Source organism: Peromyscus maniculatus, chromosome 8 (genome assembly GCF_049852395.1).
Source record: "Peromyscus maniculatus bairdii isolate BWxNUB_F1_BW_parent chromosome 8, HU_Pman_BW_mat_3.1, whole genome shotgun sequence".
Lineage (NCBI taxonomy): Eukaryota > Metazoa > Chordata > Mammalia > Rodentia > Cricetidae > Peromyscus > Peromyscus maniculatus.
Genome location: NC_134859.1, coordinates 27,528,026 through 27,555,139, shown reverse-complemented (window position 1 = coordinate 27,555,139; position 27,114 = coordinate 27,528,026). Strand labels below are relative to the sequence as shown.

Below are 27,114 nucleotides of genomic sequence, written 5' to 3'. Positions count from 1 at the left end.
AATAATGAAACAAAAGCTTGGATTTAATGATTTCTTTTTTTTTTTAAAGCAGCAACAGAGGAGGCCAGCCTGGGGAGAGAAACTCCCAAGACTGCCAGCCCCCAGCCCCAGTGCAGGGGCCTTCCTCCATCAGCACCCATCTCCAGAAACTCATCTCCAGCTTGTCTATACCTCATTGGGGTCTCCTTGGTCAGCGTAGATGAGGAAGCCTGTGAAGAGGCTGTCGGTCCAGTAAGGGTCGTAGAAGAGTCCATTCTGCTCGGAGTAGAAGATCTGCAGCCAGACTTCGTCGCCCTCTTTGAGAGCCAGGATGGTGGAGCCCGAGGCCACGTCGTGGTTGCCGGTGTTGGCATCGAAAGTCCGAATGCGGTACTGGCCGTTGTGCACCAGGCCGATGGCGAGGTGTTTGTTGGCCAACGTTATGTCATAGGTGAAGTAGTAGATCCCCGGCACGCTGCAGACGAACTTGCCACTGGATGCATTGTAGTGGCCACCCTCGTTCATCAGAATCTTGTCAAACTTGATGGGCAGTCGCTCCCGTGGATAGCTCTTGGTCACCGCCACTGAAAAGGCCGACTTGGCCCGGCTACTACCGCAGCTGCAGGGGCCTGGCAGCCCAGGTTCCCCTTTCTTGCCTTTAGGTCCCTTTTTGCCTGGTGTGCCATGCTTCCCTGGGGTACCGCTGACCCCCTTGGGTCCTCGAGGGCCAGCCCGCCCAATGGCCCCAGCTTTGCCCTTTGGTCCTTGTTTTCCACGGTTACCTGTCCGGCCAGGTGGACCTGGAAGACAGAAGAGCTGGTTTTATAAGGGACCTGTAAAACCAGGGCAGGGCCCGTGGCTGGAGAGAATGAGAAGGCTTGGGGGCACACAGGAGGGGACAAACGCTGAAGGCATGACTTCAGAGGTGCTTCTCCTGGTCTTTTCAGGAAAACCAGGATTGCGACGCCTTTCAGAAGCCCTGGAAATCAGGGCAGCAGACTAATTCACTGGGCTGGGGTTGTAGCTCAGGTGGCAGAGTACTTGCCTAGCATGTGTGAACTCACGGGTTCAATCCTCAATGCTGCATAAAACTAGACGCGGTGGTGTACTCCTGTGTTCCTAGCACAGAGTGTGTGAGTGTGAGAGGGAGGAGGGAATCAGGAGTTCGAGATCATCTTGGCTACGTAGTGAGTTTGAGGCCAGCCTGGGCTACATGAGACTGTTTCAGGAAAACAAGAAGGAGGTGGATTTACATGCTACGTAAAGACCACTGTGAAGTCCACTGAGCTGAAACAGCAGTGGGTGCCAGAAACTTCCAGGTGACAAGAGAACAACAGTACCAGCAGTCCCTGGGTTCTGTCAGTGCACAGGACAGTGCCTGGCAAACCCCGTCTAAGTGTTAAACATCAGCTGATAAACCCTGCGGAACATCCCCAAATATTTACTCAGAGAACACCTCTTGGTTTTTAAGACTGATATTTCATAAAATACACATTTTTTCTTACAAATAGCATATTTTGGGCCAACAATTCCATAGGTAACGTTTGTACTTAATGACTCTTGGACACAAAATTTTATGTATTGCAGTTGAGACGGTCTCACGTGGCCTGTGGCTGGTGCGAATGTGGTGCAAAGCCAAGGCTGGCCTTATTCTGCTGACTCTTCTCCCACCTCCCACACACATGCTGGGATTCCAGGAGAGCCATCAGGCCTGGCTCTTCAACCCATTTTAAGCAAAACATATATGGAAGGGGGTTGGGGTTCTATCTTAACACAGCTGCGCACAGGCAGAGTGGCTGGGTTGTGGAAGGCATGTCAAATGCCCATCAAAAGCCTTGGTCCTGAGAGGGGCCGGTGCTAATGAACATCTGAGCATCGCCGGACACAGGGCAACAATGGTCACATATACTGAAGTGGGGGTGGGGGAGACTTTTGAGCAGTCGCCCTGACAAGGTACTTTGTTCTTCTATGTAGTATGTAGGCATTTCACTACGTGATGGCTAATCCTGGTTGTCAACTCGATTGGATCTGAATCAGTTATGAGACATGCCACCGGGCAGGTCTCCGAGGGAAGAAGTAAAGTGAACGAGGAGGATGCTCTCCTCGAGTGGACAGCACCTCCTGGCTGTGTCCCAGACAGAAAGAGATCTGAGGGAGAGGTTGCTGCTTCTGCCTGTCTGCTTTCACTCCCAGCTGGTGAGTGCATCCACCCTGTTTCTGTTGCTGCGGCCACCCTTTGCTGATATTACCAGCCCCTCCAGCCGTCCAGTGTGGACTGAGAACTTGTGGCCCTCCAGGAATCCTCCAGGCCTTCACTGCAGACTGGGACTGCTGAGGTATGCAGCCTCGTGGACTGAGCAGCTACTGAGTTATCAGCCTTTCCGTCATGCATATGATCATGACTGTCCAGCCCGTATCATGTAAGCCTATCCAAAAGTCCTGTTTGTAATGGCTGCAGTCAACAAAGCTGGAAGGCGTTGGAGAACACTTTGACATCAGACATGGAGATGCAGAATTTGGAGTTTGCCATGCTGGTTTCTGTTCTTGCTTTGATCCAGTATTTCCTCACTATGCTCCCCTTCCTTCACTTTGGCATGGGAATGTATATTCTGTGTGCCACTGCATGTTGGAAATATGTAGTGTGCTTTTTTACTTTGATTTTACAGGGAGTTACAGTTAAGAGATGGCCTGAAGTCTCACAAGAGACTCTGGACTCTTTTTTTTTTTTTTGGTTTTTTGAGACAGGGTTTCTCTGTGTAGCTTTGCGCCTTTCCTGGAACTCACTTGGTAGCCCAGGCTGGCCTTGAACTCACAGAGATCCGCCTGGCTCTGCCTCCCGAGTGCTGGGATTAAAGGCATGCGCCACCATCGCCCGGCTTGAGACTTTGGACTTTTAAACAGTCTTAAAACTGATAGACTCTAGGGACTTTTCAAGTTGGGCTGAATTCATTCTGCATTATGATATGGCTCTAAGCCTATGGGGCCAGAGAGGGCAATGTGGTGGTTTGAATGAGAATGGCCCCCATAGGCTCATATATTTTCATGCTTAGTCTCCAGGTGATGAACTGTCAGGGAAGGATTAGGTGTGGCCTTGTGGGAGGAGCAGTGTTATTAGGGACTGCTTTGAGGTTTCAAAAGCCCACTCCAGGCCCAGGGGCTCTCCCTTTGTTTGTAGATCAGAATGTAGAGCTGGCGGCTGCTTCTCCAGCACCACGACTCCTGCTTGCCCGAATGCTCCCTGCTGTGATGATAATAGACTAACTCTCTGAAACCGGAACGACCCCAATTAAATGCTTTTTTTTTCTTTAAGAAGAGTTACCTTGGTGTCTTAGTTAAGGTTTCTATTGCTGCAATGAACAGCATGACAAAGTAACCTGGGGGAGAAAAGGATTTATTTGGCTTACAATTCCACAGCACTGTTCATCATTGAAGGAAGAGGCACTCAAACAGGGCAGGACCCTGGAGGCAGAAGCTGATGCAGAGGCCGTGAAGGATGCTGCTGACTGGCTTGCTCCATCCACATGGCTTGCTCAGCCTGCTTTCTTATAGACCCAGGACCACCAGCCCAGGGATGGCTCCACTCACAATGGGCTGGGCCCTCCACCATCAATCACTCATTAAGAAAATGCCTCACAGACTTCCTTACAACCCTATCTTACGGAGGAATTTTCTTAATTGAGGCTTCCTCCCCTCAGATGACTTGAGCTTGTGTCAAGTTGACATAAAACTAGCCAGCACATTTGGTCATGGTGCCTCTTCACAGCAATAGAAGTAATTAATATATGTTCCCCTAGAGGACCCTAAAACACACTATATTTTTAGTCCTGAGTTTACTGTCATATATTTAAACTTTTATTACTTTAATTAATTGGGAAATAGATTTCCAAATAGCATTTTCTTATTGAATACCTAATTTTCAGGAGCCATTTTTCAAAATGTTTATTTTATGTTTATGGATGTTTTGCTTGCAGGTAGGCCTGTGTACCGTCTGTGTGCCTGGAGCCTATGTGGTGCCTAAGGCTAGAAAAAGGCATCGGATCTTCTGGAACTGGAGCTACAGATGGAGGTAAGACGCCACGTGGGTTCTGAGAACCAAACTCAGATTCTCGGGAAGAGCAACCAGTGTTCTTAAGCATGGAAACATCTCTCCTGCCAGGAACCATTTTTAAACGGTACGAGTGGGACACAGATACAGTGTCATGGTGATACATTCAAACGGCACGAATACATGAGGAGTCCTCCTTAAACACTTCTCATCTCCCTCTCGCTTTCTAGACACAACTGTACATCATCCAGGTGTGCACCCTTCCCGACTTTTCTCTAGGTATCTAAAAATACAAGGTGCATTTACTTATACGACTAATATACAAAGCCGTTTACATATACAATTAACAAATGAAATGAGGTCAGGACATGTGGGCCAGTGGTAGAGCACACGCTTTACACACAAAGGGGATAAATGACAAATGGAGAAAAATGCAAATAAAACTAGTCAAGTCTTTGATAACAATGGAAATTAAGGGCTGGGGAGCTGGTTCAGCTGTCAAGAGCACTTGCACAGGACCAGAGTTCGGGTCCCAGCACTCACATTGGGCAGCTTGCAACCACCTGTCTGTTGTGGAATAATCTTTTTGTGCACTATGAAAATGTGTCACTCTGGTTTAATAAAAAAACTGAATGGCCAGCCGGGTGTGGCACACACCTTTAATTCCAGCACTCTTGAGGCAGAGGCAGGCAGATCTCTGTGAGTTTAAGGCCAGCCTGGTCTACAGCGAGATCCAGGACAGGCACAAAAACTACACAGAGAAACCCTGTATCGAAAAACCGAAAACCAAAACTAAAACCAAACCAAACCAAAAGGAAAAAAAAAAAAAGAAAAAAAGAAAGGAAAAAACAACAACAACAAAAAAACCCCCTGAATGACCAATAGCAAGACAGGCCTTTTGAAGCAGAAAGAACTCTGGGAAGAAGGTGGAGTCGCCAGCCAAATGGAGAGGAAGCAGGATGGGCAGTGCAGAGTAAAGGTAGCTGAGCCACGTAAAAGAATGTGGATTAAAAGATACAGGTTAATTTAAGTTATAAGAACTAGTTAGTAACAAGCCTAAGCTAAGGCTGAGCTTTCATAATTAATAATAAGTCTCTGTGAATTAAAAATAAGTCTCATTTTTTTGTGAGCCGGCGGCCCAAAGAAAAAAATCCATCGACACCTGTAACTCCAGTTCCAAGTGCCTCAGTGTCCTCATCTGGCCTTCATGAGCACTCACACATACATAGGCACATATAAATAGTGAAAATTTAAAAAATAAGATGAACAGAAGCTAGGAGACGGGGCTGAGGGAACAGGAAGAACGGAGATGACCACTTTGGCTTGGCATTCTTTCCCAGGGATGCGGCTAGGGAAGCTGGCAGAAACTTCCAACTCGGGCTGTGTGATCCACCTCCTTCATTACCTTCTGAAAGGCTTCAGGAAACATTGACTTTCCTTCCTGAGACCTTTCTAGAGATGGGTTTGTGTTTGTGTCAGTTGTGGGGTGTAGCTGAAGTTTTCTCCAGTCCTGCCTGGCCCACGGTCAGGACAAATCTCTCTCACCCGCCAGTCCCGCAGCCGCTCAGACCCAACCAAGTAAACACACAGAGACTTATATTGCTAACTAACTATATGGCTGTGGCAGGCTTCTTGTTATCTACTTCTTCTATCTTAAATTGACTCATTTCTATAAATCTATACCTTGCCGCATGGCTTGTGGCTTACCAGTATCTTACATGTTGGTACTCATGGCAGCGGCTGGCAGCATCTCCTGACTCAACCTTCCTGTTCCCAGAATTCTCTTCTCTGCTTGTCCTGCCTATACTTCCTGTATGGCTACTGGCCAATCAGCATTTTATTTATACAGAGCAATATCCACAGCAGTGGGGGGCGTGGCTAGATGTTATCCTGCTGCAGTCCCAAGGTAACCTGAATTTGATCGGGTTACACATATCTGGCTGCTACCTCTCAACACTGCCTTCCTTTTCAGTCGCTTGACCTCTGGCAGGAGAGATCACCTAAAGAGTCCCCGGCCTGCTCTCTCTTTGCTCCTGATCAAGGAGAGAGGTCGACAGAAACCATCTCCCACAGAACCCACAGGTACATCTCCAGGAAGGCTCTGGCAGGCCCTGCTTGACCCCAATATGCCATGGGGTCAAAGAATGCAGGATGGTGCCATCTAGTGCCTGGCACCCTGCAGGACCTCCTTGGGTCCAAGCATTTCCATTATTGTTGAAGTCTTCTAGGAAGAGGTGCACTTGGAGGAGTTTGTGTGATAGGAAACACCTTGGGTTTGGAATCTAAGTTCAGCAATCAGGTTGGGGTGAGTAACACTGTAACAAGGACCTCAAGACTAGAGCTTCATACAGTTCTTGCCTCTGCTCTGGTGAGGTAGGTACTGTTGGCACCACTGTTGTAGATATGGGGACATTGAGGTTAGGGGAGGTTAAGATACCCATCAAAATTAGTATTCAGGGTTGTCCCCAGAGTTTAAGCGCTTGCAGCTATGACATGCTCAACCTTGCTACCCTGACTCTTAGTCTCCTCATTTGAAACATGGAACAATGAGGGCATTTGCTTTACAGGACGATGATCTGATGAATGACTTACTCAAGATGCCTTGTCAGTGTTAAAACACCATGTAAGTAAAAGTTATCGTGGGGCTGGCAGGGTGGAGCATGCACTTAACCTGCACAAGGTCCGGGGTTTACTCGTTAGCACTGAGAAAGAAATTGCTATCATTTCCCTATGTTTCAGATTTGAGGATGCTGATAAAGAGCAGAAGTGAAAAGTCATAGCTAGAAGGAATATCAAAGTAGAAGGTACCTGAAGAGGGTATCCAATCTGTCTCTTGCCTACCTGATCCCCTACTGTCTACTGTGAAAATGTGTCACTCCGATCCCCCATGGATCACTACTCTGGGTGGGTCCCCATGGAGCAGTCAACTACAATGACCAAGTACTTTCGTTCCTGACTCAAAAGCATCCAGGGGTGGCATAGGATCCAACCTAGGCAAATGGTACCACATCTCCCTTAAAAAAAAGTGAAAAATGGGTATAGAGGAAGCCATAGAAAGGGAGATCTGAATGCATCAGGTGCCATTTCGGAACATCCAGCTTCTAGGGGCATGAAATCAACACATAGCAAAGAGACAAGCCCCGATAGAAAGGGTTCAAACTCTGGGCCAAGCCATTCCTAAAGCTCAGCTTTTAGTCTTCGCAGTCATGAGTCAAGTAATCTCATTTGGGCCTGTTAGTTTGGCTGCTGTCACCTACAAATCAAGCACTTTTAATAACAGCTCGCAGGCTTGTTCACCCTCCCACTTAGCAAATTCAAATCCTCGGCAGAGGCAGGAACACAGGCCTGTTCCAGAGTCTCCGTCTGTTCTCTTCCATTTGGTTATGAAGAGGTATCGATGGTTACTAGTTTTAGGAGCTCTGAATCATCCCTCACGACAGACGTTGTCAACTCTGGGTAGACAAGAGGGCAGGCATAGGTCTCTTACCTTCTTCTCCAGTGTCCCCCCGGTCTCCGTCCTGGCCATCCTGGCCATCTTTACCAGGAAAACCCATTCTTCCCACCATTCCTGAGGATCCTGGTGCTCCTGGGGGGCCAGGGGGGCCTTGGGGACCAGGCAGGCTACAGACGAGTTGAGGGCCACCTTTCTGGATGTCCCTCCGAGCAAAGGCACCAAGTAGCGGGTCAGCAGCACACGGCAGGGTACAGGCCAAGAGCACCCAGGAGATCATGGTGGCCACCTGTGGGCAACAAAAGAGCCCTGGTAGGTGAGAGTGGATGTGGTCCTGACATGCTACTGGTCGGTCCAAAGGCCTCAGGAGAAGGAGGTCTGGGTGCAGTTGCAATTCTGTCTGTCTCTTTTCCCTGCATCACAAACATGCATCTAGACAAGAGGTTCTCAACCTGTGGGTCGTGACCCCCTGGGGGGTTGACCAGCCCTTTCACAGGAATTGCCTAAAACCTTAGAAAAAACATAGATATTTGTGTTACAATTCATAACAGTAGCAAAATTACAGTTATGAAGTAGCAATGGAAATACTTTTATGGTTGGGCATCACCATAACATGACCAACTGTATTAAAGGGTTGTAGCATTGGGAAGGTTAAGGAACACTAATCTAGACAGTATCATCATATATATATATATCCAAGACAGAGTTTCTCTGTGTAGCCCTGTTTGTCCTGGAATTAGATTTGTAGACCAACCAGGCTGGCCTTGAACTCAGAGATCCACCTGCCTCTGCCTCCCAAGTGCTGGGATTAAAGGTGTGCACCACCACCAACCAGCAGCGTCTGTGTATCTTAAGGCTGAATCCTGTGCTCAGGATACACTTGGCAGGGTCTTGAGAGCAAGCGGTTCACCATTAGGCTGTCATTCATCCAAGCAGCTGAAACGCAGAAGGAACCTACTACCTGCCCCCCTCCAGCCCCTCCCCTCCCCCCTTTGCTTCCCACCCTGCTTTGGTCTTGATGCTGATAACTGCAAAGGCTTTGGGGCTGTCTTTGGATGTTCCCCTTGGAACAAGGTCAGGAGATCTCTTTCCAGTACTAGAGGGTGAACCCATGGCTTCACCCATACCAGGTAAGTGCTCTACCACTAGGCTGCACCTCCAGCTCCCTTCTTATTTTTTCTTTTGAGACAAGGTCTCACTAAGTTTCTCAGGCTAGCCTGAGCTCCCCTCACTGACTGGTGTTTGTTTATAATGGGACAGAGGGACACAAACATTGGTGACCATACTTGATTGTACTTCTTTTGTTGTTGTTGTTATTTTTTGTTTTGTTTTTTGGTTTTTTGAGACAGGGTTTCTCTGTGTAGCTTTGTGCCTTTTCCTGGAACTCACTCTGTAGCCAAGGTGGGCCTCGAACTCACAGAGATCTGCCTGCCTCTGCCTCCCAAGTGCTGGGATTAAAGGCGTGTGCCACCACTGCCTGGTTGATTGTACTTCTTGTACCAGGCTTGCTTAGCATAATAAGTCATGCATGTTAGTATCATAGCAGTGACAGACACTTCTGGAAAAATGGCACATCTCAGGTCCCTTTTTCTCTTTCCTTCTCCTGCTAAATGAGATGAGAGTTGTGAAAAATGGGCTGGTGTAATTTGGATTTCCCCCACCCTGAGTTAGGGATTGAGCCCTGGGCCTTGTGTGTTCTAGACAAGTGCTCGGCCATTGAGCAACATTCCCCAGCCCTGTTATTTAGGAGCCGAAACAGACCTGGAAGTCTTACAGAATGGAGATTAGTTTTCCAAGCAGTGTAAAAATGATCTGGAAATTTGTGACCTATAAACATTTCAGATTAGCGAGAAAGGGAGGGAGGGTGGGAAAAGGGAGGGAGGGTGGAGGAAGAGAGAAGGGAGGGAGGTGGAGTGACTTTTACAAGTAGAGGGGAACTCCAAGGACAGCTAAAGTCACAGCAAAGAAACAGACCAGAGTGGGCACAGTGTTCTCTGTTCCACCCCAAAGTAGAGCCACAAGGCCTTGGAGGGGGCAACACTTGATCTCTCCTGTCTAATGTTCTCTGACAGAGAGGGGTCAATGGCCTCTCAGTGACAGCTGGCTGGGCAGGCTCCAGAGCCTAAGGGGCGGGCTGCTCTGGGACACACAGGGAGATGTTTTAGTTTTATTTTTTTCTGGAACTGGAGCCTGAAGGTTCCTACAGCCCCAGAGGCATTCCTGCAGCTGGAGCCAGGAATAGCTTTGGAAAGGAAGGCAGGGGACCAGATTTGCTTCCAGAGCTGAAGGGAGAGGAGAGTTTCCTTGCTTCCCAGGCACCTCCAAGAAAAACAAGACTCCAAATAGCTCTGCTCCCCGCTGAGCTCCACACTCATACCACCACCCACATGATGGCCCTGGTGAGAAAACGGGATGGGGGCAGCATGCTTAGAAAAGAGCAAGCCTCCGATCATCTAGATGGATCAACTCTCCCACAGCCTTTTACATAAACATAGAACCGACTTGGGGAGGGTGTCAAATCTAACTCCTTCAGTTACAGATGATACTGAGGCAGAGACAAACTGACGTTATTAAGCACCCACAATGCTCCAGGGTCTGCATGAAGCTCTTTACCTGCATTGCGTTATCGGAAAGGTACAATAAGCACTACAAAGGCAAAAGTCATCCTAGTTTTCAAAGGAAGAAACCAAGGCTCTAAGAGATGAAGTTGTTTGCCCACTGTCATACCCAGGGAGTAGGTTTTACCCGTGGCCAGCTGTCGCTAGTGACCACGCTTACCCCATATTGCCTTTCTCCCTTCCATAACTTCCTCCCCGAGAGGCAATTTGCTCATGTTTACACAACTAGTTAGTGGCAGAAGTTCTATTTGAACTTGGCATTGGCTGCCCCATATAAAAATGCTTCCCATGCTGTCAGCATTGCTGAGATGTTTTTCCTAGCATCCCAGATTATAGAAGAGACCTTGAAGCACATGCCAAAGCCACACATGGCATTCTTTGATAGGTTGTGTTCTATTTTACAGCTTTATACACATGCATGCCACATGATCCTGAAAATACGTCAAAGTGGTATTTCTGCTTTCTCAGGATACTTTGGTAATCAGATGCTTGAGGAAAACCTCTTGTCCACTGGGGTGTGGTGGTGCACACCTGTAATCACAGCACTCAGGTGGAGGCAGAAGGATCAGGAGTTCAAAGTTCTCCTCAGCTACATAGCAAGTTCAAGGCCAGCTTTGGCTACATGGAAACTTTGTTTCAAAGGCACACAAAAAAAGGGGGCTGGAGAGATGGCTCAGTGGTTAAGAGCAGTGGCTATTCTTCTAGAGGACCGGCGTTCAATTTCCAGCACCCACATGGCAGCTCACAACTGTCTGTAACTCCATTTCCAGGGGATCCTATACCCTCACACAAACGTATCATGCAGGTAGAATAGCAATATACATAAAATAAAATTACACACACACAGGGGTGGGGGAGAGAGAGAGAGAGAGAAGAGAGAGAGAGAGAGAGAGAGAGAGAGAGAGAGAGAGAGAGAGAGAGAGAGAGAGAACAAAACAACAAAATATCTCCTTTTCTTTGAAAAGTGTCTACTTCAATGGACAGGGTCATCCAGGGCCCTGACCCCCACCACAAGCCCCTCTTGAATGTTCATGGTGTGGGGTCTAGCTAGGATCCCAGCCAAGACATCAGGGTTGGGGTGTGCAAAGCCCCCCGTATCCTGTTAGTCATTCCTCACATGGACTTTCAACACCCTCCCTTCCTGTGCATACTCCACGACTTCCAGCCTTTTTCATTTGCCGCAGCCAGAGTTGAAAACCGTCCAGCAGACACCTCATTCTTCAAGCTGGTCCAGTAGCTTTTGGCTGTAGGCCACAAACACAGGGACCCCTAACAGACTCCACAAGGCCCTAAATGACCGGGCCTCAGCCTCACCCCAGCCTCTGCTCCTCCCTTCCTTTGCTTGTTGGCCCGCGACAGGGCCTCTATCAGGCCAAGGTCCAGCCCCTCTGCTCCTAACTTAGTACCTTGTCCCCAGGCTCAACTTTTGGTCTTTCTTGTAGGCATTCCCTGACCCCCTCTCTGAGGCAGCTCTCCGTTCAGTCCTGGCTCTTTGCTTCTTGCCTCACTTTGGCAACCACTTGTCGGTGTTGGCTTTAGCACCCCTGCCATTCCCAAATCCCATGAGCACAGGACCACAGCTGGCCACCTGTTTACAAACTTTCAAGCATATTCAGATATTTAAGAACTAGCTACTTTGGGGCTGGAGAGATGGCTCAGTGGTTAAGAGTGCTTTCTTTAAAATAATTTTTTTTATGTGCATTGGTGTGAGGGTGTCAGATCTCCTGGAACTGGAGTTACAGACAGTTGTGAGCTGCATGTGGGCACTGGGAATTGAACCAAGGTCTCCTGGAATAGTAGCCAGTGTTCTTAACCACTGAGCCATCTCTCCAGCCCTTAGAGTGCCTTCTGATCTTCCAAAGGACCTGCATCTATATTGGGCAGCTCACAATCATCTGTAATTGCAGGGGATCTGACATCCTCATCTGGTGTCTGAGAGTACCCTCATATATGAGGTACACACACACACACACACACACACACACACACACACACACACACCTTAAAAATAATAGCTGTGGACATTCAGGCCCAGCGGCGGCCCACAGAAGTAGACGGGCCCAGCGGTGGCCCGCTGAGGTAAACGGGCCCGGCGGCAGCGGCCGACAGGGACATTCAGGCCCGGCAGCAGCCGGCAGAGACATTCAGGCCCAGCGGCGGCCCACAGAGGTAGACAGGCCCGGCGGCAGAGACAAGCAGACGCAGGTAGGCCTGCGGCGGCGGCCCGCGGAGGTAGACGGGCCCAGCAGCAGCCTGCTGAGGTAGACGGGCCCAGCGGCGGCAGCCGACAGGGACATTCAGACCCGGCGGCAGCCGGCAGAGACATTCTGGCCCAGCGGCGGCCCACAGAGGTAGACAGGCCCGGCGGCAGAGACAAGCAGACGCAGGTAGGCCTGCGGCGGCGGCCCACGGAGGTAGACGGGCCCAGCAGCAGCCCGCTGAGGTAGACGGGCCCAGCGGCGGCAGCCGACAGGGACATTCAGACCCGGCGGCAGCCGGCAGAGACATTCAGGCCCAGCGGCGGCCCACAGAGGTAGACAGGCCCAGTGGCAGAGACAAGCAGACGCAGGTAGGCCTGCGGCGGCGGCCCGCGGAGGTAGACGGGCCCAGCAGCAGCCTGCTGAGGTAGACGGGCCCAGCGGCGGCAGCCGACAGGGACATTCAGACCCGGCGGCAGCCGGCAGAGACATTCTGGCCCAGCGGCGGCCCACAGAGGTAGACAGGCCCGGCGGCAGAGACAAGCAGACGCAGGTAGGCCTGCGGCGGCGGCCCACGGAGGTAGACGGGCCCAGCAGCAGCCCGCTGAGGTAGACGGGCCCAGCGGCGGCAGCCGACAGGGACATTCAGACCCGGCGGCAGCCGGCAGAGACATTCAGGCCCAGCGGCGGCCCACAGAGGTAGACAGGCCCAGTGGCAGAGACAAGCAGACGCAGGTAGGCCTGCGGCGGCGGCCCGCGGAGGTAGACGGGCCCAGCAGCAGCCCGCTGAGGTAGACGTGCAGCGGCCGACAGGGACATTCAGGACCGGTGGCGGCCCCCAGAGGCAGACAGACCCAGCGGCAGCTGACAGGGACATACAGGCCCGGCGGCGGACCGCAGAGGTAAACAGGCCCAGGGACGGAAACAAGCAGACACAGCTTGGAACAGGGACGCCCCTAACCCCAACATCTGGGGAAGAAGCTATCTCCGTGGGTCAGAACCAGAACGAATCTGAACACTCCGTCTGAGGACAACCCAGGGCCCAGCTGCTGATCCTGTGAAACCCAACAACTTGGAGGTGTTGGTGAGATTACCCTGCTCAGCTGAAACCCATCTGGGAGAGGATTCAGATGCCTACAGTTTAAAGTCTGAAGAAACAAGATCAGCTGAGGAGTTGACAAATGAACAAAAAGTGACCTGAGAACACAGAAGAAGGCGCTACCCAGACACCAAACCAGATCACCAGAATCATAAGTATATAATTCACCGATCGAAATCAGCTGCCCCTGAAGAAATAGCCCAAAAGCACCAATTTAACCAAGAACCCCTACTAAACCAAGACTAAAAATTAGAACAAGAGAGGCACTCTCAGACACAGACACCACCTGCACCTCACAGAGGAAGAGATGAGTAGGCGCCAGTGCAAAAATACAGGCAACAACATAAAGACCTATATGGCAACATCAGAACCTAGTGATTCTACACCTGCAAGACCTAAACATACCATGACAGAAGAAACAGAAGAAATCAACCCTAAAAATGACATTAAGAAGATGATAGAGGCCCTTAAAGAAGAAATAAAACATTCCCTCAATGAGGAAATAAAAACTTTCCTTAAAGAGGAATTGAAAAACTACCTGAAAGAGGAAATAAAAACTTTCCTTAAAGAGGAAATAAAAAACTCCCTTAAAGAGGAAATAAAAACTTCCCTTAAAGAGGAAATGAAAAACTCCATTAAAGAGGAAATAAAAAACTCCCTTAAAGAAATGGAAGAAAAAACGAACAAAAAATGGGAAGAAATTAAAGAAAGCCAAGAAAAAGCAATTAAACAGATGAAAGAAACATTCCAAGATCTGAAAAATGAATTTGAGACAATAAAGAAAACACATGCTGAGGGAATGCTGGAAATAGAAATCCTGACAAAACGAACAGGAACTACAGAAACAAGCATAACCAACCGATTGCAAGAGATGGAACAGAGAATCTCTGACACTGAAGACACGATAGAGAAAATAGATTCGTCAGTCAAAGAAAACAATAAAGACAAAAAAGTCCTAACACAAAACGTCCAGGAAATTTGGGACACCATGAAAAGACCAAACCTAAGAATAATAGGGATAGAAGAAGGAGAAGAATACCAACTCAAAGGCACAGAAAATATATTCAACAAAATCATAGAAGAAAACTTTCCTAACCTAAAGAAAGAAATACCTATGAAGATACAAGAAGCTTACAGAACACCGAATAGGCTGGATCCAAAAAAAAAGTCCCCTCGCCACATAATAATCAAAACACTAAACACACAGAATAAAGAAAAAATATTAAGAGCTGCAAAGGAAAAGGACCAGGTAACATATAAAGGCAAACCCATCAGAATAACACCAGACTACTCAATAGAGACTATGAAAGATAGAAGATCATGGACAAACCTCATGCAGACACTAAGAGACCATGGATGCCAACCCAGACTATTATACCCAGCAAAACTCTTAATCACCATAGGCGGAGTAAACAAAATATTCCAGGATAAAACCAGATTTAATCAATACCTGTCCACAAACCCAGCCCTACAGAAAGCACTAGAAGGGAAAATTCAACCCAAAGAAGCTAAACACATCCATGAAAAATCAAGCAATAGATAATCCTACACCAACATACACCACAGAAGGACAACACAACACAACCAAAAAAATAACAGGAATTAACAATCACTGGTCATTAATATCCATCAATATCAATGGTCTCAACTCACCTATAAAAAGACACAGGCTAACAGAATGGATTAGAAAACAGGACCCATCCATATGCTGCATACAAGAAACACACCTTAACTCCAAAGACAGACACTACCTCCGAGTAAAGGGCTGGGAAAAGGTTTTCCAAGCAAATGGACCTAAGAAACAAGCTGGTGTAGCTATCCTAATATCTAATAAAATAGACTTCAAACTAAAATCAATCAAAAGAGACCAGGATGGACATTACATATTCATCACAGGAAAAATCCACCAAGATGAAGTCTCGATTCTAAACATTTATGCTCCAAATACAAAAGCACCCACATTCATAAAAGAAACACTACTAAAGTTTAAAACGCACATCAAACCCCACACATTAGTAGTGGGAGATTTTAACACACCACTCTCACCAAAAGATAGATCTACCAGACTGAAACTTAACAAAGAAATAAAGGACCTAACAGATGTTATGACTCAAATGGACCTAATAGATATCTACAGAATATTCCATCCTAACACAAAAGAATATACCTTCTTCTCAGCACCCCATGGAACCTTCTCAAAAATTGACCACATGCTTGGACACAAAACAAATCTCAACAGATACAAAAAAATTGGAATAACCTCCTGTATTTTATCAGACCACCATGCCTTAAAGTTAGAACTCAATAACAACAAAAATTATAGAAAACCCACAAACTCATGGAAACTGAATAATACCCACCTGAAACATCAATGGGTCAAGGAAGAAATAAAGACAGAAATTAAAGAGTTCCTAGAATTCAATGAAAATGAAAGTACAACATACCCAAACTTATGGGACACTATGAAAGCAGTGCTAAGAGGAAAATTCATAGCTCTAAATGCACACATAAAGAAGATGGAGCAATCCCATACCAATGAATTAACAGCACAACTGAAAGCTCTAGAACAAAAAGAAACAAACTCACCCAGGAGAAATAGACGCCAGGAAATAATCAAATTGAGGGCTGAAATCAACGAAATAGAAAACAAGAGAACAATACAAAAAATCAATGAAACAAAGAGTTGGTTCTTTGAAAAAATCAACAAGATAGACAAACCACTAGCCAAATTAACCAAAAGGCAAAGAGAGAACACCCAAATTCACAAAATCAGAAATGAAAAGGGAGACATAACAACAGACAATGAGGAAATCCAGAGAATCATCAGATCATACTTCAAAAACCTGTACTCCACAAAAATGGAAAACCAGGAAGAAATGGACAATTTTCTGGATAAATACCAAATACCAAAATTAAATCAAGACCAGATAAACCATTTAAATAGACCAATAACCCCTAAAGAAATAGAAACAGTCATCAAAAGTCTCCCAACTAAAAAAAGCCCAGGACCAGATGGTTTCAGTGCAGAATTCTACCTGACTTTCAAAGAAGAACTAATACCAATCCTCTTCAAAGTGTTCCACACAATAGAAACAGAAGGAACACTACCAAACTCTTTTTATGAGGCTACAATTACCCTGATACCCAAGCCACACAAAGATGCAACAAAGAAAGAGAACTACAGACCAATCTCCCTCATGAACATTGATGCAAAAATACTCAACAAAATATTGGCAAACCGAATCCAAGAATACATCAAAACAATCATCCATCACGACCAAGTAGGATTCATCCCAGGGATGCAAGGATGGTTCAACATACGGAAATCAGTCAATGTAATACACCATATAAACAAACTGAAAGAAAAAAACCACATGATCATCTCCCTAGATGCTGAAAAAGCCTTTGACAAAATCCAACACCCCTTCATGATAAAGGTCTTAGAAAGAATAGGAATACAAGGAACATTTCTAAACATAATAAAAGCAATTTATAGCAAGCCAACAGCAAACATCAAATTAAATGGAGAGAAACTCAAAGCGATACCACTAAATTCAGGAACAAGACAAGGCTGTCCACTCTCCCCATATTTATTCAATATAGTACTAGAAGTCCTAGCTAGAGCAATAAGACAACAAAAGGAGATCAAAGGGATACAAATTGGCAAGGAAGAAGTCAAACTTTCACTATTTGCAGATGATATGATAGTATACATAAGTGACCCCAAAAACTCTGCCAGGGAACTTCTACAGCTGATAAACTCCTTCAGTAAAGTGGCAGGATACAAGATCAACTCAAAAAAATCAGTAGCCCTCCTATACACAAATGATAAAAGGGCTGAGAAAGATGTCAGAGAAACATCACCCTTTACAATAGCCACAAATAATATAAAATACCTTGGGATAACACTAACTAAACAAGTGAAAGACCTTTTTGATAAGAACTTTAAATCTCTAAAGAAAGAAATTGAAGAAGATATCAGAAAATGGAAGGATCTCCCATGCTCATGGATAGGTAGGATTAACATAGTAAAAATGGCAATCTTACCAAAAGCAATCTACAGATTCAATGCAATCCCCATCAAAATCCCAACACAATTCTTCACAGACTTGGAAAGAAAAATACTCAACTTTATATGGAAAAACAAAAGACCCAGGATAGCTAAAAGAATCCTATACGATAAAGCAACCCTTGGAGGCATCACCATCCCGGACCTCAAACTCTACTATAGAGCTATAGTAATAAAAACAGCTTGGTACTGGTATAAAAACCGACATACAGACCAATGGAATCGAATTGAAGACCCTGACATTAATCCATGCACATATGAACACCTGGTTTTTGACAAAGGAGCCAAAACTATACAATGGAACAAAGAAAGTATCTTCAACAAATGGTGCTGGCATAACTGGATGTCAATATGTAAAAGATTACAAATAGATCCATATCTGTCACCATGCACAAAACTCAAGTCCAAGTGGATCAAAGACCTAAACATAAATCCAGTTACACTAAACTTAATAGAAAAGAAGATAGGAAGCACTCTTGAACGCATTGGCACTGGAGACCATTTCCTAAATAAAACACCGACAGCACAGACCCTGAGCACAACCATTAATAAATGGGACCTCTCAAAACTGAGAAGCTTTTGCAGGGCAAAAGACACAGTCAATAAGACAAAAAGACAGCCAACAGATTGGGAAAAGATCTTCACCAACCCCACATCTGACAGAGGATTGATCTCCACAATATATAAAGAACTCAAGAAACTAGACATCAAAGCACTGAACAGTCCAATTAAAAAATGGGCTAAAGAGCTAAACAGAGAATTCACAAAACAAGAACTACAAATGGCTGAAAGACATTTAAAGAAATGCTCAACATCCTTAATCATCAGAGAAATGCAAATCAAAACGACTCTGAGATACCACCTTACACCTGTTAGAATGACTAAGATCAAAAACACCAATGACAACCAATGTTGGAGAGGATGTGGAGCAAAGGGAACACTCCTCCACTGTTGGTGGGAATGTAAACTTGTACAACCACTATGGAAATCAGTATGGCGGTTTCTCAGAAAATTAGGAATCGAACTACCTCAAGACCCAGCCATCCCACTCTTGGGCATATACCCAAAGAATGCTGATACATACCATAAAGATACATGCTCAGCTATGTTCATAGCAGCACTATTTGTAATAGCCAGAACCTGGAAACAACCTAGATGCCCATCAACGGAAGAATGGATGAAAAAAATGTGGTACATATACACAATGGAGTACTACTCAGCAGAGAAAAACAATGAAAGCATGAAATTTGCAGGCAAATGGATGGAACTAGAAAAAAATCATCCTGAGTGAGGTAACCCAAACCCAGAAAGACAGTTATGGTATGTACTCACTCATTGGTGGATTCTAGATATAAAATGAACAATCAGACCACAACCCATAGAACCATAGAGGCTATATATATAGCATGGAGGTCCCTAGGACGACTGTGGCATATAATAAATTTCAGTTTTACTCAATTATTGAAAAAAAATAGCCAAATGAATGGAAACACATGAACTATGAACCAAAGACTGAGGGGCTCCCAGCTGGATCAGGCCCTCTGAATAGGTGAGACAGTTGATTGGCTTGATCAGTTTGGGAGGCATCTAGGCAGTGGGACCAAGTCCTGTGCTCATTCCATGAGTTGGCTGTTTGAAACCAGGAACTTATGCAGGGACACTTGGCTTAGTCTGGGAGGAAGGGACTGGACCTCCCTGGACTGAGTCTACCAAGTCGATCACAGTCCTCGGGGGAGGACTTGTCCTGGAGGAGGTGGGAATGGAGGGTGGGCTGGGGGTAAGGGGAGGGCGTGGGAGGGGGGAGAATAGGGGAACCCATGGCTGATATGTAGAACTGAATGGTATTGTAAAATAAAAAATATATATCACAAAAAAAAAAAAAACTAAAAAAAAAAAAAAAAAATAATAGCTGCTTAATACATGTTTGAGACTCAGAGAGTCTGTGGGGAGAGAAAAAGGGATCTAAGAGCCAGAGGACATGGAAACCACTAATTCAAGCAATTTTTCTCTCTTCCACCCATTTTTCTCGTACCTGGTCCAGACAGAAGCTGTCCTTCAGATTGCTCAGACAAAGGTCTGTCTTTCTGTCCCTGTCTCTGGGGCTGAGCTTGCAGAATACTACACATACAGCAAATGTCTCATGAAGAGAGGTTCAATTGGTCAGAAAAAAAAAAGAAAGAAAGAAATTAACCATCACTGCCCCCTTACCTTTTTAAACACTGTCATCTAAATTGTTCTTCCTGCGTATGGGATGGGAAGAAAGGCTTCATAGAGTCTTCTTGCTAAAGGGAAAAATAACGATAGTTAAATCCCAGAAATGGATTCATGAGGTGTTAAACTTGGATGTGTTCTGAAGTCTGGTTTTAATCTGTTCAGTCCTGGGCTTCTGGCTTCTCAGGAAAGTAGCTAGTGATTCATGAATACGCATGTCCCAGGAAAGCCCTGGGAGCCCACGGCTCCAGCCCGCAGCCCACGGCTCCAGCCCGCAGCCCACAGCTCCAGCCCGCAGCCCACAGTAGGGCAAGAGCCTTCTCCCTCCATACTTTCCAGGACACAGCTTCTGGCTCATCCTTTTTTTTTTTTCTCCAGTTTTTTAAATTAATTAATTTATTTTTCTATTATCAGCTTGATACAGTATAAATTCTTATCCTAATAGTGAAATGTTTCATTGAGGCTTGCCCAGTGATTGAGTAAAACCAAAACTTATTATAGTCGCAGTCGTCCTAGGGTCCTTCTGGCAGGACTGTGACCTGAGAAGGGGCAGAGGTGGGGACACTGGCCTTGCCTGTATTTTTCTGGAATGTGGTCTGTAGACTGCAAATGCCAGGAATGCTCGTCTGAGCCTTTGAGTGCGGCCCAGGTGCTGACCAATCTCTGCTTGATGATCTGAAGATCTTAAATAAACTAAACAATTCTTTCCTCGGTGGTAAAGAGCCCTGGGAAAACCAGTCACGTGTTTTCTTAACTATTTCATGGACACAATGCCATTTTTTTTTTTTTTGGTTTTTCGAGACAGGGTTTCTCTGTGTAGCTTTGCGCCTTTCCTGGAACTCACTTGGTAGCCCAGGCTGGCCTCGAACTCACAGAGATCCGCCTGGCTCTGCCTCCCGAGTGCTGGGATTAAAGGCGTGCGCCACCACCGCCAGGCCACAATGCCATTTTTTAACCTACGGAGTCTGTCAAGAATGAGATTACACTTCTAAACGTCGAGCCGAGGGGCTGACACTCTAAACACTGCAGCTAACTACCTGCCCCCTTCCATTCCTAACCTGATCCCCAGGAGTCCTCTCAGCTGCCCACCTCATCCTTGAAGCCTTAGGTCTAGTCTCATCTCCTTGGGGAGCACTGCCCACAGTCTAAGTAAGGTACCTGACCCACAATGCTCTTGGGCTGCCCTGTCCTGCCTGCCTTTCAATGCACATCACCCAATTGTGGTCATGATTCACCTCTGTCTCTTCCCACCAGGAGATCTGGGGAAGTGGGAGCCCTGCCTGTCCCTCCCTGTAACACTGGAGCCCAGTACAGTGCCAGATACAGTGTATGTTCAATATGAATTAAGTGGCTTTGGATGCAATGGTCGCTCACAATCCATGACATACCAACACGATTCTGATGCATTTGTGGTTGACAGAGCCACACTTAGCTACTGACAATGTAGAGACCCGAGTTCTAAAACTGCAGTTCAGTTGAGGCTGACAGTCGCCACCTCCACCAGGAGACCCCAGAGTGATGCCTTGCCTCATTCTCAGCGGAAGAGGACCTCCGGATCGGCTCCAACAGGGCAGTTTTCCTGTGTGTGGCTTTAGAAGGGACAGGCTGGTGACTGGGGTTAAAGAGAGCTTGCTTGCAGATGGCTGAAGACTGTTGAAAAATCTGCTTTGATGGCAGTGAGAATTCTCTAATGGAAAACACCCTGCCTTCCCCAATTCCAGGAAGCAAATTAGAAGCAGTCCTCTCCCAGTTTCTCGAAGTGCTGAGGTGGCCTGGAAGAGAGGGGCTGGCTGCAGCTCCTATGGAGCTCTCAGGACACCCGCTTTTCGGGAATCTCAAGTTTGGGGCCCATTTGGAAACACTGCACTGCCCAGAAGAGAGAGACAAAGGATTTCAAAGTGAAGACAGAGAGTTGAAAAGCATGGGGTCTTCTTGCTGAGAAATATTTTAATCCCCCCCCTTTTTCTCCTTCCCCATTCTTGGCTCTGCCTAGGAACAGAGGTCTAAAGATAAATTATGACCTAATGAGAGGTCTCAGGAGCTAGGATCTGGCTGTGCTTGTCTCGGCAAGCGTTTCTGAAGGCACACAGGAAGTCAGTCCTGAGATTAATATTGAAGGATTCTATTTTCACCTATATATACTGCAGGACCTTCAAAATCAACAACATAACATTCAACATGGTGGGCAGTGCAGGGCAGCCCTCTGGCCCAGGCTGCTTCAGATCTGAGCCTCATCTGAAGAAGAGGCTACAGGGGCCGGGGGGGGGGGGGCCGCGGGGGGGGGGGGCGGGGGGGGCGGGGCCAGGCTCCTGGTAATTGACATGGAGGCCGGCAAGCTCCACCTTGCCTGTGGCTGTTGTACCACTTGGAGGGCCAAGGAGAAGGATGAAGTTGCTGAGTGGGATGTGGGGAGTAGGGGAAGAGATCTGAGGGTGTTTGTTCTTCTGTCTCCATGTCTCCAAAGGGTCAGTCAGCCTTGGCATGGCAGACCTGTATGGGGGGGGGGGATAACTGGACAGCGTTGTCCAATAGGAAAAGGACACAAGTCATATATGCCATTTAAAATGATCTCATGGTCACATGAAAAAGGTAAAAAGAAACAGGTGGAATTAATGTCAATGTTATTTAGGTCAATGTATCATGTCATTTGAACATGTAATCTTCAAGGAAATCATTAGTGAGACACTTTACAATCTTTGAAACATATTTTTTAAACGTATTTTAATTTTTATTTTATGTGTATGGGTGTTTTGCTTGCATGTATGTGTTTGCACCATGTGTGTGTCTGGTGCCCGTGGGGGCCAGAAGAGGGATACGGATACATCGGAACTGGAGTATAGACAGTGTGAACCACTGTGTGCTGGGTATTGAACCTGAATCCTCTGGGACAGCAGCCAGTCCTCATAACTGCTGAGCCATCTCTCCAGTCCCATATTTTACAATACTTAACACTAAGTTTTGAAACCCTGTGAGGTTTTTCACATTTGTGACTCAAATTTTAGTATTAATTATTAATGTATATTGAATGATTGATTGTGTGTGTGTGTGCACATATCAAAGTATATCACAGAGTCCATGCGAAGTTAGTGGACAACTCCCAGGAGGATGTTCTTTCCTTCTACCATGAGGGTTTGGGGAACTGAATTCAGGTTGGCAACACCCACATGGCAGCCCTCTGTAGTTAGCATTTCAGGGCCTCCGACTCCCTCTTCTGGCCTCCATTGGCATAGCATACAAATGGTACACATACCTACATTCGAGCACAATATTCTAGACCTTACTCTCCAGACAAGCTGTACTCTAAAGGAGGTTGTCAGCTGCAAACCTAGTGATCAGTTTCTTTAAGATGACAACGTGTAAGCTGATGAGGCCGAAAAGCAGTGGGAAATAACTTGGTCACCGAGGAAATTCCATCTCGGCGAGAGTCATCGACTGGAGGCTGGGGAGATGGCTCTCGGGGTAAAGTGCTTTGCTGCACAAGCATGAAGAGCCGAGGCTAGACCCCCAGCATCCACATAAAAGCCAGGTGTGGTGATGTGCACTTGCTCCCTCAGTGCTGGAGGTGTGGGGACAGGTGGGTCCCTGAAGCCTAGCTGAGATGTCAATTCCAGGGTCAGTTAGAGTCTGTCTCCAAAAAAAAAAAAAAAAAAAAAGGTGGACACCACAGAGGTAGACACCTGACGTTCACTCCTGGCTTCTGATGCATACACGTTAACATACATGTGAACACACACCATACACACAGACACCACACAGATACATACAAAAAGTGATCAGCTTGCTGTTTGCTAATCATCTGCCCTCACGTGGACCTCAGTTTGTACTACACTTTTTTTTTTTTTGAGACAGGGTCTCCTTGTGAAGCCCAGGCTAGCCTGAAGTGACTATGTAGATAGAGTCAGCTGGCCTGGAGCTTGTCAGTAATCCTCCTGCATTTGCTACCCAAGTTTTGGGATTGTGGGTGTGTGCCAACATGCCCAGACTGCATCTCTCTACATTTATTTATTTATTTATTTATTTATTTATTTATTTATTTATTTATTTATTTATTTAGACAGTGTCTCATGTATCTTAGGAAAAATCCTCAAACTCGCCTCTGTCTCCCAAGCGTAGGGATTACAGGTATATGCCACTGGAGTTGACATTACACTGTACTTTCAATTTGCTTTCTAATTTTAAGAAATTCATGTTCAAATAAAAATTTCTAGGGCTGGGGCGACGACTCCGTGGGTAGAGCACTTTCTGTGCTGTGTGGAAGCCTGAGTCCACATCCCTAGAACTCACATAAAGCCAGAGACAGTAGTGTGAGTCTGTAATCCCGGCGCTCCTATGGTAAGACGGGAGGTGGAGACACAGGACTCCTCGGACATTCCCAGGACAGCCAGAAGCAAACACGAGACTGAGCCTCTAACAAGGTGGAAGGCGGGGCCCGACCCCTGAGATTGTCCTGTGCCCTCTGCATGCACGTTGTCGCCTGGGTATGCCCACACTCAGGCACGTGGACAGGCAGAGAGCGAGGAAGAGAGGGGAAATCCCTCCATTTTCTAGGGGACCTGGCATCCCACAGGCCCTGTACTTCTCCTCATAATCCCGAGAGCCTGGTTTTGGCATCTCCACTTTGCAGAAGACAAAACACAGCCCAGAAAAATGGAAAACCATTTTCCCACGTTAAGCATATCTGGGGGAATCAGGTCTGCCAATGCCAGGCCCAGAGGTCAGTCATGGTCTTCCATCTTAGCTCCTCTGCTAGCAGGAGAGACCCTAACAGGCTAGTGATATCTGCATGACTGAGCACGTGTGCAGGGAAATAAGCCAGTTACAGAAGAGGACACATCTGGATGAGAACCATTGGCTTTGGAAAAAGCTTGGCATAGAATTGCTTTCAAAACTGGACCTAGAATAGAAGGGGATTAACTGAGCAATTCAATTTGTGCAGGGTTCCTCTCCTGGAGATAAATGTGGTTTTCAGGGCTCTGACTGGCAGGGAAAAGGTGGGGAAGTATGTGCATCAGTCCGATACCCCTTAGGGAACACCGGGGAGCAGGAAGCATCAGTACCAGATTATAAAAAAGATGCTCAGTCAGAAGGGTCAGGACCAGACAGGAAGGAATGCAGAGACAAAAAGTGGCTTCCAGGGCCACTTGAAACAATAGTCTCAAGACAAAAGAGATGCCCAGCATGGTGGAATGTGCTTGTAATTTCATCCCTGGAGAAGCAGAGACAGGCAGATCTCTGAGACTCCCTGGCCAGCCAGCCTAGCCTATTTGGTGAACTCCAAGCCTGTGTGCGACCCTGACTCGGGGTGGGTGGGAATGGACAGCTCCTAAGGAACAACACCTGAGATTGTCTTCTGACCTCCACATTATTCAGGTGCATGTGTACTCACCAGTACACACACACACACACACACACACACACACACACACACACACACACACATTTTCTTTCTTTCTTTCTTTCTTTCTTTCTTTCTTTCTTTCTTTCTTTCTTTCTTTCTTTCTTTCTTTCCTTCCTTCCTTCCTTCCTTCCTTCCTTCCTTCCTTCCTTCCTTTCCTTCCTTCCTTCCTTCCTTCCTTCCTTCCTTCCTTCCTTCCTTCCTTCCTTTCTTTCTTTCTTTCTTTCTTTCTTTCTTTCTTTCTTTCTTTCTTTCTTTCTTTCTTTCTGTCTCTGTCTTTTTTTCTTTCTGTCTCTTTCTTTCTTTACTTTAAAAAAACCAACGTTTTCCTTTATTGAAGACACCTTGGTGCAACTGAACATTTTTGAAAGAACAAACTCTATATTTTCATCAAAACAGTACCACATATTTGTATTGCTTATGGTTTTACACTCAAGATCATTTACAGAATCGCACACACAGATTTTCTTGGGGGTAACTTGCTGACGACTTCATGGCGGCAGAATAGCTTCAAAGATGACTTTGAGCTTGTATAAAGAATTCCAATTCACCCACACAACTGATACATTACTGGAACAAGTCTGATGCCCCTGCGGGGATCTGAGAAGACATCACACATTTGGATGTGGTATACTAGTTGAATGAGAAAGAAGGGCAGAGAGATGTCTAGAGAGATGTGTGGAGGAGCTGAGTTAGTTGGTGGTGGAAAGCATGGAACAACCAGACAACAACAAAGAAGTTCCATGCAGATGGGAGAGCAGAAATAAAACCACGAAGAGAGGTTTTTTTTTTTTTAATAATGATAAATGCCATTGTCATTATTAGTGCTCTGGTCTAGTGTAGACAGTCTCTGGCAGATGGTCATTTAAGGGAAGGACCTCTTGAGAGGTCGCAAACCATACAGTTTTTTTTATGGTCGCAGAGCAGAGGAGCACCACACCGAGATGTAGAGAGGCTTTCTTGTGTTACAGGAGAAACTGGGCTGGGAGGCCACTACCAGCCACTTAACTGTTTGGTTGAGTGTGACGGTCCCGCAGTGGGTCAGAGAGCCGCGAGAAGAGAGAATGTGAACAAAAGACAGATAAAAATGAGGCCTGGGGGTTGGGGATGCGGCTCTGCAGGTGGAGCGCTTGCACAGAGTGCACAAAACCTTGGGTTTGATCCCCCAGGGCTGAATAAATCTGATGCGGTGGCACACACCTGCAACCCCAGCACCCAGCAGGCGTCAAAGGTCATCCTCAGCTACTAGTGAATTTGAGGCTAGACTGGGCCTCAGGAGGCCCTGTCTCAAACAAAACAGACAAGGCCTGGAGACAAATAGTTTGAGGAAGGAGGGGGAGTGAAGAGAACTGTGAAGAACTTGGTGCCATTTTCTGACCGTCATTTACTGTGTCTTCCTGAGTTCAGTCCACCCCTCCCCCTCATTTCAATGTATTTAAAGGAATGTCCAGAGTAAATGAGATAGTGGGTCCAATCAATGCTAACCCTGTGAATCCAGGTATCAGCTCGGACATAAAGGGTTAAGTGCCTCTGCCATCTGTGCAGCCCTGAGCCTGTCCTTAAAGTGACTGAGTCAGTTTCTCCTTTGAAGATAGCGATAACTCATTGTCATGGAAACGAAAGCGCACAAGTTTAGGGCCCAAGGGCTTGGCACCAAATAGGTGCTCAGTAAACCACAAAGTTCTTTTCCTTCTTAACCCGTGAGCCACCAGTCAGAGCCTGGCACATGACACGCTCTTTAGAAATGTTTGAATTCGAGCTGTAATGCCCAAGACAGAGAGGGAGAGGCAGAAGCTGCCCATCCCTACCCGGGGCGAGCTCTCTGCTACCTCATCTCGCGCCTGCAACATCCAGGGTTCCTCCAGGTCCGCCCCCACTCTCGGCCCTGCGGGGCACGACACTCACCCTCTCTACCCCGCGCCACGTCCAGCTCTGGCGGTGCTCGGTCCTGCCTGCAGCAGCGGGAGATGCGGGCCCCAGGCATAGTTTTCCCATCCCGTCATGGGCGGGAGCGCCTTCCTTCCCGGTCACGTGCGCTGGCCAGCAGCT

At 46.7% G+C, this 27,114-nt stretch overlaps 1 protein-coding gene across 1 annotated transcript; it reads right to left on the bottom strand.

Moving 5' to 3' along the window:
* Positions 1-27,114, bottom strand: C1qtnf2 (C1q and TNF related 2). The gene is made up of 4 exons (XM_006971611.4): positions 26,971-27,114; positions 19,668-19,741; positions 7,512-7,764; positions 1-779 (listed from the first exon to the last, which is right to left on the bottom strand). The coding sequence occupies exons 2-4, from the start codon at positions 19,683-19,685 to the stop codon at positions 166-168; spliced, it is 885 nt and encodes a 294-aa protein (XP_006971673.1). The 5' UTR covers positions 19,686-19,741; positions 26,971-27,114; the 3' UTR covers positions 1-165.

What these genes read in the sequence shown, in the direction of transcription:
- C1qtnf2 (XM_006971611.4), bottom strand. An exon ending in GGGGGACACTGGAGAAGAAG is followed by an intron (nt 780 to 7,511) that starts GTAAGAGACCTA and finishes TCTGTCTTCCAG; the next exon opens with GTCCACCTGGCCGGACAGGT.